The following is a 13,811-nucleotide window of genomic DNA, read 5'->3' as shown; positions in this document are numbered from 1 at the left end:
TGCCCATCACCACCCCACAATCTAGATGTCTACAGCCAGAAAAAAGCGGAATAAAGGTGATTGGACTACTAATTTGAAGAAATGTTTTATCACAAATGTGCCCCCACACCCCACTGGGCTGCAAATATGAAAAAGCTAACAGAGTAACATGTTCAGTTTTGTGGATAGGCAAAGGCCCAAAGCGTAGATGTAAAAAAAGACTATACATGTTAGTGAATTTATGTCCTTTGAGAGTCTGTCAACAGTCGCCATAGTCTGTACCTTTTTCAGGTAAAAGTCCAGCTGAGATATCCTTCAAAAGTTTGCATAATATTGTTCTTTTATCGATTCTGTCCAGGAGACCGATGGTGATTTATGTGCTGAAATCAAATTCTGTCTTTTTCTTTGTCTTCACTACATTTCTACCAGGCAATGATTATTCTACAAATACAAAAAAAGTACAAAAAGATGCACTTCCATTTCATGTACGATTTTTCTGTGCATCTCTAAAAGTTATTGATGGTCTGTTTGTTAGACCTATCTCAATGCATACATCCAACCCTTTGTGAATGGTAGATGGAAGCTGTGGTCAATTGTTCAGGGAGGAAAAACTTAAATGCAGTGAATGGGGAAAGTAAAGGGTCAATACCCGAGGTATAGAGACCAGCACATCCCTAGTCTTTCCACCTGAGTGCTGAGTTTCATTCAGGAAAACAGTCGTCCATGTTGTCCACGAAATGTCCTATGACTCACTTTTCCCCTCTGACTTCTCATTGATTGTGGCTGCTTGGCTCTGTGTGTCTTGTAGGCAGCAGGCAATGGGGCTTGGGATGTAATTAAATGGAGTGACTCGGGCGGCCTTGCTGGGGGATCCTTGGCGGAAATGAACAGCTCCCCCCACGTGGCTGTCTGATGTTCCTGTGGCAACAGTGCTGTGGCTCCTAAGGGAGCCGTCGGAATCTCCATCCTGGAGGTTACTCCCAGAGGTGGCGCTAATCTTTCTGAGCAGCGCTAATCGTGCCACTTCCTCCGAGATCACTGGAACTGTTTCGACTGTTGGAGAGGTGCTCGAGTTGGTTTTGTTGTTTGAAAAATCTTCTGTCTGGACTGTTGCGTCACTTGTCTTGCGAGATGCAAGTAAAATGGTTGGCAGTTTTCCTGGAAGAGCTGGTGGCTTTGGCTTTTCCTCGTCAGGAGAAGGCACCAGAGGTAATGCATTGGCTGGCAGAGTACTTTTCAAGATCTGCGGTACATCTTCATCCCTGATCCTCCTCCAGGTGACTCTGTCATTTAGCCGAGATACAGATCTCTGCCCCTTCTTCTTTGTATCGTCCTCGCTCTTTGCTCTTCCACTCGAATCAGACGACGACGAGCGGAGAGAAGAACGGCTGGTCACTCGGCTCAGTATGTTTATGCTTGGTGATGAGGCGTGACGTTTAAAAGTATCTTTGTCTTGTTGCTGCCTGGCTCCAGAAGCTCTGCCAGGCCCATTTCGCTGAGCCACCCTGCAGGGGCTTTCGGAGCTAGTTCTTCTGCCTGGGCGTCTTGCAGATAGGTCCCTTTCACTGGAGGTTGCTCTAGATAGGGTTGTAGTCTGCTTCTGAAGTCCGCGGTCTGGCCTCTGGACTTGCTGTGTTTGTCCTGGACCTTTAACTTGCACCCTTCTCTGGCTTTGCACAGCTGCCTTAAGTTCCTGACAGCGTGATGAGCAAAGGAAGACAGCTGAAGCCCCAGGAACTGCTCTCTTGGGGGATCCATTCTGAGATCCAGGCATGTTGCGTGCCGAGCCATCACGTCTCAGCACAGTCTTTGATTCCTTAATGAAAGTCAGCTGTCTCAAGAATCCACTGCGATCAGACTCGCCACCACTTGAATGGACAGAAGTCATCCTGACCAGTTCAAATCGATTGGCTGGCGGCCCCCTTTTCCCATTGACCTGATTGGCTTGTCTGCCTGTTGTTTGGTTGGTCACCAGAGGTGACAGAGGTCTGGCTCTGACTGCATTTTGCATAAAAGGGATTCGCACAGGGGATTTCTGAGTTTTAGGTGGTGGGGATTTCTCATTTTGATTCACAACAGGAGAGCGTCCCTTTCTTTCAGGGGGACTACTAGCTGGCGGGCTGCTAGCTGGTAAGGGATTCTTTTTCTGGATGGATTTATTTGTCTGAATCGGGGATGTTATCTTCTTCTGCGACTGTTTGGATGGTGTAGAGCTTTGCGAGGATCCAGAGGATGAACTTTTTGGTATCCTTGGAGGTGGAGTAGAGCTCCTCTTTGGCAAAGACAGTTCAGTATCCTGGGGGTGGCCTAATCGGTGAAGGCTCTTTGATCTGTGCTGAGCAAGGTTTGGGTTCTTTGGAGCATCTGTCTTGGTTGGTACTTTTCTGGGCGGAGGTCTTTGTGATGGAGCTTCCTCTTTTTTTGGTGTATAGATCACTGTCCTGCCTCTGAAAACAACTGGTAAGTTTGGAACTGGCTTGCGCTGAGCGAAGTCTAGAGGTTTATTTGCCTTTTTGTCTTTTGCAAACTTCCTTTCTTTTGGTGTAAAGCTGGATGTTGACATGAATGAGAGGACCGATTCAGTCTCTTCAGAAGATGGCTCTTGAGACTTCGATGCTTGTAGCCCAGTGACAACACAATTAGCACCTTCTTGTATGGCTCTCCATTCAACACTATTGAGGTCTGAATCTTTATCCCATGCCGTATCATCACTATCCATTTCCTCATCCATGTTCCATCCATCAGAGGCCTTTTGTTTTTGAGTATTTTCTGCTTTCTTCTTCCTGGCAGCAAGCTTCCTTCTCTGCTTGGGCATGGCAGATGTTATGCATTTCTGAAGGAGGTCATCTTCTGAATCCATGCTGACAGAGCTGGTGAGCTTGGCTCTTCATATTGGGTGTGAATGGTCATAGGCTTTGTTTGTTGCATCATATTCAGTGTTTTGTTGTGTCTGTTTTTGTGCCATACTTGCTGGGCCTTTGATTTAGGATCCTCAAACTCAGCATCACTCAGTGAACTAAGAGAGGAGCTGAGTGAGTAACATGCCAGGGAGTCGTCCTTTATTAGATTCTGTTTTATCCTGTGAAACCCTCTGGACTTTCCTTGGGAATTATCCATCCTGCCAATATTGTCATGCTCCGGGAGAGAGTATTTCTACTCGCTCCCTGATCTGTTTTCTACTTGTTCGTTTCATTGTTTCAGCTTTTTCATTTTCGTCATCGTAGAAGCGTTACTGTCCTCTGAAGAATGTGTCATTTGTCGAAAGATTGCGTTTCCTTTTTGTGATCCCACATTGAGGTTCCCTTCTGTGTTCTGCTTTATGACAGGCAGTTCCAGTTTCCTGACTGGGCCTTGACCTTGCCTCTTCTTTTGTTGGTTAGGAGACTGATCACGATTTCTTTGGCTTGCCACTCTATCGGCTACCTCTTTGCTTTGCATCAGCACCCTCTGAGTGGGAACAACATGTTTGGTTGTTCGGTTAATTTGTATCTCAGGTGGGTAGTTTATTCTGTTTGGTTTGTGGAAGTGTGAGAATATCCTCAAGTCTTCGATCCTCTTTGCCTCATCGTCGAGCAATTCATGTTTGTTCATACCTTTAGCTGTGCAGTCTTTAGCGCCCCTCTCCTTCACTGGATACTGAAGTGTTTCATCACTTAGCGATGTTGTGCTGGAGAAGTTGACAGGCGTACCTTCTGCAGAATCTGTGAAGGATGAATCATCAAATTTGAAGTCCTTCTGTGGGATGACAATTCGCCTTCCAGTACACATTTGGGTTTTGCCATTTGGGAGCATCATGTAAACCGGAAGATGTATCTGTTTTCGGATCTGGGAATTGAGAATATGAGGAGGGATGGTGGTCATCAGGGAAGGTCTTACTTTTCTGAATTTGGAGGGCATTGCTGAGTTGATGCACTCCTTTAAGATTTCTATGTCGTCGTCTGAGTTGCCCTCACTATATCGCTCCCCATGGTCGAGTCCTTGCTCGTCATTGTCTGGGAAAGGTAGATTTTTGTCATTTTGCTGGAGTAGGGGGGTCAATTTCAGCTCCACATCTTTCTGTATGTAGTGTTCGTGAAGAGGCAAAGCACTTAAGCTTGAAGCACAAGAGAAGTTCTCAGTGGGCTTTTCCACAGTGAAGTAGATCATGGTGTCTAAGTCAGGAGGAAGGTTAAACCTCTCCTTAGAGTCTGCGATCTCCATGAACTTTCGCAGGCTGCTTTCCCACTGGCCTGCTCCTCCTGGGGCCTGTGTTTCTGGTCCATTTGACTCAACACAACATGGAGTTTTACTTCGACTAGGAGGCATGGTTTGCCCCGGGCTGTCTGGAAGATCACTAGGGCTTATTGTTCCATCAATCATCTCACTGCAAGGATCACTTTGGATTGAGCTGGCAATAGAGGGAGACTCAAAGCTGCCCAGTGAACTGACTGAGCTACAGCGACTCATTACCAGGGGTGTCTCGTGGATGTAGTTCTCAGATGAACTAGATGGAGACCTGTCTTCAAGTACGGCTGGTGAAGCTCCTCTAAGGAACACCTTTTCTCTTTTGGCAGGACAGGGGATGCCGGTGGGATCGGTGTCTTTGCTGGGGAAGGTTTTTGAGTCAGTCATGAGCAGTTGGCTGTCACTCAAATCCTCCAAGGTTTCATCCTCTTCAGCTCTCTTCACTACTTCTTCATCCTCCACTTCAATTATTTCTAATGACGAGTCACTCTCCAGCTCATTTTCGCTTTGTCCATCCAGCGCTCCGTCGCCAGAAGAGAGAGAGGAAAGTGAACTGCAGCGGGAGAAACAAATCGGGGTGTTCTCCACTGAGTATTTCTGGACAGTCTCCATCGTTCCAATAGTTGGGCTTCTGGTGGATGTCATTGGAGAAAATTTTGTAATACTCCCCCCAGTCATCACGGTAGGTACCCATGCTTGCCTCCTCATTGCTTGGGCAGCCTGGACATTGATGGCCGTCTTAGCTACACCAAATTTGGCCACACTCTGAATAAGTGGGACCTGTTGATAAGAAGGAGACAGTTTAATTGAAGTCATGCTGACATCAGAGGAGACTTTAGTGGATGCACTGACAGGTGTTTGTACAGGTTGATCCTGGTTCTTTTCAGCATCTGTGCTGCTGAGCTCTAGAGCTTTCATATCTTTGTTGTCCACATAATCTCTCTCAGGAATATCCTGCTGGTTAGTCTCATTCAGAACAGACGATCTTACATTAAGGTAATCTTCATGAGCCACCTTGAGATCAAGCTGATTGGGTCGTTGTTGCATCATAAGAGTTCTTGGAGCTGGTCGCATCTGGTCTTTGCTGCCGCAGTAGCCATCACTGGTGCTTCCACTGTTTAGGCTGTCTGTTGATACACTTGTATGAGCGTTTTTGAGGCGCAAAAGAGCGTGGGCTCTACTGAGGCGTTCTCTGTGAGCCAAGCTGCTTGTTTCAGAGAGACGGCAGGGGGAGCATGATTTTGCCCGGGCTTCATTGAGTTCATCCAGTCCGTAAGGCCAATCCGCCAGGTGGTCTTCAGAGCTCAGGCTAAAACTGTCCTCCGAGGATGTATGCATGGTGATGTCCTCCACTAACCTGTCGATCTTGGCAACCGTGTTGGTGATCTTTTTTGCAAGCTTCTCTGCAGCGGCAGATACCACATCGTCAGAAGGTGCACGTCTCTTCTCGACCATCTGGGGCGGGTCTATGTCTCTCTCAGGTTCACTGTCTCTCTTACGTGGCTGGTTTTGCTGGAAGTTAGAGTTGGTAAGGAACATGGACAGCATAGAGAAGCTCCCAGTGTCCAGGCTACTGGAGACATTGGGGGCCTCATCATCATCAAAACAACCAGAATCGGATGCGTAATCCTTCGCCAGACTCTCAATGTGCCGAAGCGGCTTGTTGAGGGTCAGGTGCTTGGGGCTCTGTCTCTCAAGGGTATCAAAAGTCTCTGCTAGATGTTTTGCGTCCAGCTCTGCCTCCAGAGCCTTTTGTTTCCTCATGTAGAGTGAGGGCATGCAGGATCCAGGGGATACAACCGCAGCATCCTTATATTTCAGGGGTCGATTGGTGAGGAGGTTCCTTAAAGCTGCAGCGCTGCCCATGGCTATCATCTTGTGCTTGGAGTGGATAAGGTTGCGTAGCATGCTAACTGCCCCGAGGTCCCAGAGCAACTCCTGGTCTTTCGGACTTCGGGCAGAAAGGTTCCACAGAGTCCCGCAGGCATTGCTCACTATGGTCAGGCTGTGGGAGCGCAGGTGCTGCAGCAGAGTGTGGAGGCAGTTGTGGTCCCTGAGGATTTGCCTGTGAGGAAAGAAAGAAAGAGACCTTAAATGTGTTTCTTCCCAATTGGTTTCCTTTGATGTCAATATGAGAGATTGATAAATAGAAGCCAATGGCTGTGTGGAAAAGGTAAGAAAACATCTACAAACTGTTGTGCCCAGTAAAGTGATTAGCAGTAACAGTTTGTGTAATAAATTTAGCTAAAAAAAAATATATAAAAACACTTTAACTCGAGTCTTTTAAAATTGAAAAGCCACCATATTTAAATTTGTATTAGTTTATTTTGGCTACTCAAATGTTAATGGAGATCACTTTAGCTTTAATGTTTGACTTTGAAAACAACAATTTCATGTCCAACTAAAAGACGACAAAACATCTTAACTCAAGTTTGACTCACTAGCTGTTTCTTGAGTTTTCAACCACGTCTCAGGTCATCAAAGATTCCAACTGATCCACTAATGAAGACCATTAGATGCGTTTGGAAGCTCCATAAAAAGCTGAGTTTGGATTTTTTTGGTCAAATTATTTGAAATGTGAAGAATGAAAATTAACGCTAAAAACATTTAACTAATGTGAGTTTCAGTGTTTGATTCCCAGAAACATTACCTGTAGTCTTCTCGTGTGGCGACCAGACTCGACACGTTACGAAGGATCCCTCCGCCGCTCTCGATGATGGCGAGCGAGTTGGTCTGACATCGGTACGTCAGCGTGCTGACCAGGAAGCCCAGAGCGCTGTCCACCGAACAAATCGCTACCTTGTTGTCGATGCTGTGTGCCGACAGATTCCACAGAGCACTCAGAAGACTCTTCAAGGTAGACTCCTGGAAAACCAGCAAAACAAAAGGTTTGTTTCAACACAGAAAATATACTAAATACACTCATTGAATCTTGACAGCTTCAATCATAATGTTTTTGTTGTCAGGATGTTTGAAGTATGATTAAAGGACCATCCCAGTGGTTTTGCATGTTTTAGCCAATTTACTACAGTTGGAGTAGACTTGACATCACAGCTAACTGTTTTCTAGTGTTCCAGCCATCTATTGTTTTCCCATTCGTTTTCACAGTATTACAATAAATCAGCAGACACTTGAAACTTAGACGTTGTGTAATCCATCACAGCGGACATAAGGTGTACACATTAGGTCAATCAGAGTGGCCTTTTCAAATTAAACTATGCTACATCAGAGGAACTGAGAAAGGACATGATGTGATGTTTAATCTAAAGAGCCAACTCAAAGAAAGTTTCAAGAATCTGCTAATTGATTTTATTTATAGAAATGAATGGAAAGTAACGGCTGCAATGAACAGTAAGAAAAGTACATTAAGGTACATTAAAAAAATTTGCAAATACACTGGTTTGGTCTTTTAAAGGAAAAGTTAAACATGAGTTAGATGTTCAGATTGATACCTATGGGGGTAAATGCAGAGACTATGAATGAACCAATTTGTAAACACGATCTACAAATAGCTTCAAAATCCACAAACAAACTCTCTGTGATCCACAAACACAAATCAGTCCTTGTACTTGAAAACCAGAATTTATGCAAAATGATCCGGTTGTATTTTATTTGTAGATTGTTTCATATTTGTTCTCAGCATTTAGACACTACTGTTTCACAAATTACAATTTGTACAAATGCACTCTTAACAAAACAAACTCAGTCCAACTTCTATTTTCAAACCACTGTTTCAATACATCCGTCCAAATTCTGTGAAAAGCTCAACATTCAAGTGTCAACTCTGTATACGGACCGCTTCCCATCTACAAATCATTTTGACACTGGTTTACCACGGGGACTGTGACAACTATTACAAATGTTGTCAGCCAATCAGAGGCATTGTGAAATACAGAGTGATGCACAAATACACAGATTTCACACTTGAATTCTGAGCGTTGCACAGAATTTGGACCTGTAATTGTAATTTTGAATCTATAAATACTAAAATGATCCTCAAGCGCAGACAAATCACTTAGCCTTCATTCAAATTCTGGTTTTCAAGTACTGATTTATTTTTGTGGATCGTGGAGAGTTTGTTTGTAGATTTCAAATCTATTTGTAAATCGTGTTCTCTTTACGAATTGCAATACATTGATTTACCCCCATAGTTACCACTCACGTCTTTACTGTAAATATGAAACTAATGCCAGCAGCTTGATATGAAGCCTGAAAACGAGGAATCAGTTAGCCTGGCTCTGTCCAAAGGTAAAAAAAAAATAAAATCCACCCACCAGCAGCTTTAAAGCTCGTAATCTCAGGTGCTGGTAGGTGGATTTTTTTACCTTTGGACAGAGCCAGGCTAACTGATTCGTTGTTTCCAGTCCTGAAGCTAACTTTCTGCTCTCTGTAGTCTTACATTTAACATATGAGAACGGTATCAATATAAACATCTCTGCAACAGCCTGCGGAGGAAATCAGGTCGGCTCAGTCAGTGAACTCTTTAAAGTCCGTTCTTAAATCAAACTTTTATAAGAGAGCATGTCCTGATTAGATATTTTTCTTTTAACTGTATTTTAAGTGCTTCATAAATTTCCTTCTCTTTAAATATTATTTAGTTAATATCTTAGTATTTAATTGTGATTTGTTTTCATTATTATTGTCTGATGTTTGTTTTACACTTTCAAAATTAAACATTTAAATAATAACATGGTTTCTGAAAAGTGCTCTATAAATAAAGGTGATTATTATTTTTATAAACCTAACTCTCACCAGAATATTAAGGGACGTGTAAATAACAGTAGGGCACTTACAGTTACATTTACATCCTCTCTCTATCGTTCTATCAGCGTGGGTTGGTTTGTTTTGCGTTACCTTGGTGGCCTGCAGGGCGCAGGTCATCAGCGCAGACACACAGCCGATGTCTCTGAGGACTTTCTTGCTGCTGATGTCGGCCCTCCAGGACAGGTTCCTCAGGATGCTGGAGACCACCTGATGGAGCTCCTCGCTGTCGGAGGCCAGCTGAGCCACCAGAGCCTGGAGGCAGCTCTTCTTCGAGCACAGAGTGGCCTAAAGGAGGTCAAAACAGACGGGCCCGGGTTACTTTGGTGAATCAGTAAAGACGTGTTTACCAGATCTGAAGTCTGTCTGTCAGAGCTGGTGTCCAAAGCACACTTCCTATATAGACTCTACAATAAACGCACCACTTCATTATGAAGGCAGAAGCTACGTGCTAATGCTAACACCAAGGTTAATGACGTTCTGACACTCGCATTATAGCTAACACTATGCTAATGCTAACACTTAGCATGCGACGTAGGCTGATTTCTAATAAAAAAAACCTTTAAGGCGAAACACCACAGTGCAAAGTGATGATGACTCTTTTCAGATTGTATTATTATTACCAGACTGATATAAAATGTACAAAACCATTATTAAAAAGATATAAACATTATTATTTGTCTCTTTAATACTGAGTCAGTTATATACTTCATTCATCTTAGTTAGAATTTTAAACTTAAAACTTTTTTTAAACTGTCCTTATTTAATTGAAAGTTTGTTTTCTAGAGAAGTGGTTCTCAAAGTGTGGTTCAGGGACCCTAGGGGTCCTTGAGGAGGTTCCTGGGTGTCCCCAGCAAAATCTGGAACAATTTATTTTTGTTATAATTCCATCAATAAGTAACCCAATGACAGAATGTATGACTACTTGGGTCACAGGTTTCATACACTTTCTGTAATAAAAAAATAAAAAATCAGAATGGGGGTCTGTGGTCTGATTTAAAAAAAAAAAAAGACAGAAAAAAAATAGTTTGAGAACCACTGTTCTAGAGCACAGTGTTGGTTCATACATCGGATATCTAAGAGAGATGTGTTCAGTTTTATACTGAGTGAGTTGTTTTTGTGTTAGCTAATCTTAAACAGCCGTTTTCTCTAAATGACTTGTTTCCTCGCCCTCTAAGGCAGTCAGATCATCATACACACTGTTTCTTACAGCCAGACATTTACAGAGGTTTAAATATCTTCTCATTTTTTGTGGCATTTGATCTGTAAATATGTGGAAAAAAGCTGTTCGTCACATCTACGAGTGGTATTTAAAAAAATTAAATCGATGAAGCTTCCTGTAAATATCTGGAGATGGTTGCTTTATTATCACAAGAAAACATCTGACTTTGTGTGATATGCTAAAAAGCTAATTTAATTAAGAAATACCTCATTGTATATTAAAAATAAACATTTTCATTCAAAGAAAGCTTCTATTTCTGTTTTATTCCAGCTTGTAAAGTTTTCATTGGTGTCTCAGTTAGCAATTACTCAAGGTGCATAAAGTGCTTCTTCATTTAGATGTATAATTATTTTAGGTGCATAAAGTACTTGTTTTAGGTGCATAAAGTACTTGTTTTAGGTGCATAAAGTACTTGTTTTAGGTGCATAATTATTTTAGGTGCATAAAGTACTTGTTTTAGGTGCATAAAGTACTTGTTTTAGGTGCATAAAGTACTTGTTTTAGGTGCATAATTATTTTAGGTGCATAAAGTACTTGTTTTAGGTGCATAAAGTACTTGTTTTAGGTGCATAATTATTTTAGGTGCATAAAGTACTTGTTTTAGGTGCATAAAGTACTTGTTTTAGGTGTATAATTATTTTAGGTGCAATAATTCAACTGGACGTGCTGACGTATTGCGGTAAGCGTGTCGACTCATTTCCGTTTCCGGTGCTTGTGTGTTGGTACCGTGTTGTGCTGCTCTCGCTAAATAACAGTTACATTTGTTAGATTACAGCGGCCAACTGTTCGCTAAACACTTATTCTTTACAGTAATTTTGCCTAAGCACTCACAGTTCTTTCCATCTTTTAGTGACTGCTGTTCAATCTCATAGTTGTTCTAAAGTTTTGGTAGCTGACGCTACAGTAATTTAGCTTAGCCGTTAGCGACTTTAGCTTAGCAGCTAGCGATGGCTTCTCCTTCTCCCTCTCTCTCTCCTACTTTCTCCTGCTCGGTGTGTCAGATGTTTAGTTACTCCTCTGCCTCCTTTAGCGGTAATAGTACATGTAATAAGTGTAGTTTATTTATAGACATGGAGGCGAGGCTCAGTGACTTAGAAGTCCGGCTCCGCACCTTGGTAGATCAGTCTTTAGCTACTGTAGCTAGCCAGTCCCCGGTAGTCGGTGCGGAACGGCCTGAGTTAGCCTCTGGTAGCCGTCCTCCGGCATCTCCTGTGCAGCCAGGAAGGGGGGGCTGGGTGACTGTCCGAAGGAGGAATAGTCGTAAGCATTCAAAGTCCACGGGGCATCATCAACCTGTTCACGTCTCTAACAGATTTTCCCCACTCAGTGACACACCCGCTGAGAAACCAACTCTGATCATTGGCAGCTCCATTTTGAGAAACGTGAAGTTAGCGAAGCCAGCGGCCATAGTTAAGTGCATCCCTGGGGCCAGAGCGGGCGACATTGAGTCTTATTTGAAACTGCTGGCTAAGGATAAACGTAAATACAGTAAGATTGTTATTCACGTCGGCGGTAATGACTCCCGGTTACGCCAATCGGAGGTCACTAAGATTAATGTTGAGTCGGTGTGTACATATGCAAAAACAATGTCGGACACCGTAGTTTTCTCTGGACCCCTGCCAAATCTGACCAGTGATGACATGTATAGCCGCATGTCGTCATTCCGCCGCTGGTTGTCGAGGTGGTGTCCAGCAAACGATGTGGGCTTTGTTGATCATTGGCAGACTTTCTGGGGAAGACCTGGTCTGATCCGGAGAGACGGCATCCATCCCACTTGGGAAGGAGCAGCTCTCATTTCTAGAAATCTGGCCAAGTTTATTAGTGGACCAAATCCATGACAACCCAGAGTTGAGACCAGGAGTCGCAGTTTAACACACTTCTCTGCCCTTCTTTTTCAGCAGTTACCCACCCAAAACCCTACGCAGAGTCGCAGTCTAACACACTTCTCTGCTCCTCCATTTCAGGAGTTACTTAGTGAAAATCCTATAGTGACGGTGTCTGTCCCCCGACCATCGAAATTATTTAAAAAGGTAAACAGAAGAGGAGCTGTGCATAAAAACCTCATAAAAATTAAAACCACAAGAGCAATAGTGCAAACAATAGGAGAGTTAAATGTGGACTCTTAAACATCAGATCTCTCTCTTCTAAAGGTGTACTAGTAAATGAACTAATATCAGATTATGATATTGATTTATTTTGTCTTACTGAAACCTGGCTGGGTGATGGAGAATATGTTAGCCTAAATGAATCCACCCCTCCCAGTCATATTAATACTCACATTCCTCGAGGCACAGGCCGAGGAGGTGGAGTTGCAGCTATCTTCGACTCTAGCCTATAATCAGCTCTAAACCTAAACTAAACTATAACTCATTTGAAAGTCTTGTTCTTAGTCTTTCGCACCCAAGTTGGAAATCACTGCAACCAATTCTTTTTGTTATAGTGTACCGAGCACCTGGCCCGTATTCTGAATTCTTATCTGAATTTGCAGAGTTTTTGTCAACTTTAGTCCTTAAAACGGACAAAGTTATTATTGTAGGGGATTTTAATATTCATGTGGATGTTGAGAATGACAGCTTCAGTACTGCGTTTATCTCTTTGTTAGATTCCATCGGCTTCTCTCAGAGTGTTCATGAACCGACTCACTGTTTTAACCACACCCTTGACCTTGTTTTGGTGTATGGTATTGAAATTGAACATTTAGTGGTGTTCCACAGAATCCCTCTTTATCCGACCACTGTTTGATAACTTTTGAGTTTGTATTGCTGAACTACTCGCCATTGGGCAAAAATTTCTATACAAGATGTCTGTCTGATAGTGCATAGCTAAATTTAAGGATGCGATTCCATCAGCTCTAAATACATTATCTAGTCACAAAGTAACGGAGGACTCCTATGCTAATTTCAGTCCCTCCCAAATCGATCATCTTGTTGATAGTGCTGCAGGCTCGCTGCGAATGACACTCGACTCTGTAGCCCCTCTAAAAAAGAAAATACTAAAACAAAGACGGTTAGCTCCATGGTATAATACTGAAACTCGCAAATTAAAGCAAATATCACGGAAACTTGAGAGGAATTGGCGTTCCACCAAAGTGGAAAATTCTCGTTTAATTTGGCAAGATAGTCTTAAAACTTATAGGAAGGCCCTCCGTAATGCCAGAGCAGCGTACTACTCGTCATTAATAGAGGAAAATAGGAACAACCCCAGGTTTCTTTTCAGCACTGTAGCCAGGCTGACAGAGAGTCACAGCTCTATTGAGCCAAGTATTCCCATAGCTCTCAGTAGTTACGACTTCATGAGCTTCTTTAATGATAAAATTCTAGCTATTAGAGACAAAATTCACCAAGACCTGCCCTCAACTGGCACCGACTTATCTCTAACTCAGGAACCTTAGAAACAGCTGTAGAACCAGATACATGTTTAGACTGTTTTGCTTCCCTCAATCTTTACCAACTAACTTCAATAATTTCTTCATCTAAACCATCAACCTGCCTCTTAGACCCCATCCCGACTAGGCTGCTTAAAGATGTTTTACCCTTAGTCAGCACCTCTATACTAGATATGATCAATCTATCTTTATCAACAGGCTATGTACCACAGTACTTTAAAGTAGCTGTAATTAAACCTC

General features: G+C 42.8%; 1 protein-coding gene across 1 annotated transcript; it reads right to left on the bottom strand.

Moving 5' to 3' along the window:
- Window positions 1–9: 9 nt before the first annotated feature.
- LOC119884211 (adenomatous polyposis coli protein 2-like) lies at window positions 10–9,252 on the bottom strand (the record flags this gene model as incomplete). The annotated part of the gene is given in 7 exon segments (XM_038694677.1): window positions 10–2,850; window positions 2,853–3,110; window positions 3,113–3,139; window positions 3,142–3,207; window positions 3,210–6,268; window positions 6,854–7,068; window positions 9,058–9,252. Coding segments are annotated over 7 exon segments (5,949 nt in total), but the record flags the coding sequence as incomplete, so codon positions are not given.
- Window positions 9,253–13,811: the final 4,559 nt, after the last annotated feature.

Source organism: Micropterus salmoides, unplaced genomic scaffold (genome assembly GCF_014851395.1).
Source record: "Micropterus salmoides isolate LMB-PRFRI ecotype aquatic unplaced genomic scaffold, ASM1485139v1 Ms_hic_scaffold_3277, whole genome shotgun sequence".
In the NCBI taxonomy this organism is placed as follows: Eukaryota; Metazoa; Chordata; class Actinopteri; order Centrarchiformes; family Centrarchidae; genus Micropterus; species Micropterus salmoides.
This window is presented reverse-complemented; position numbering and strand designations above follow the sequence as displayed.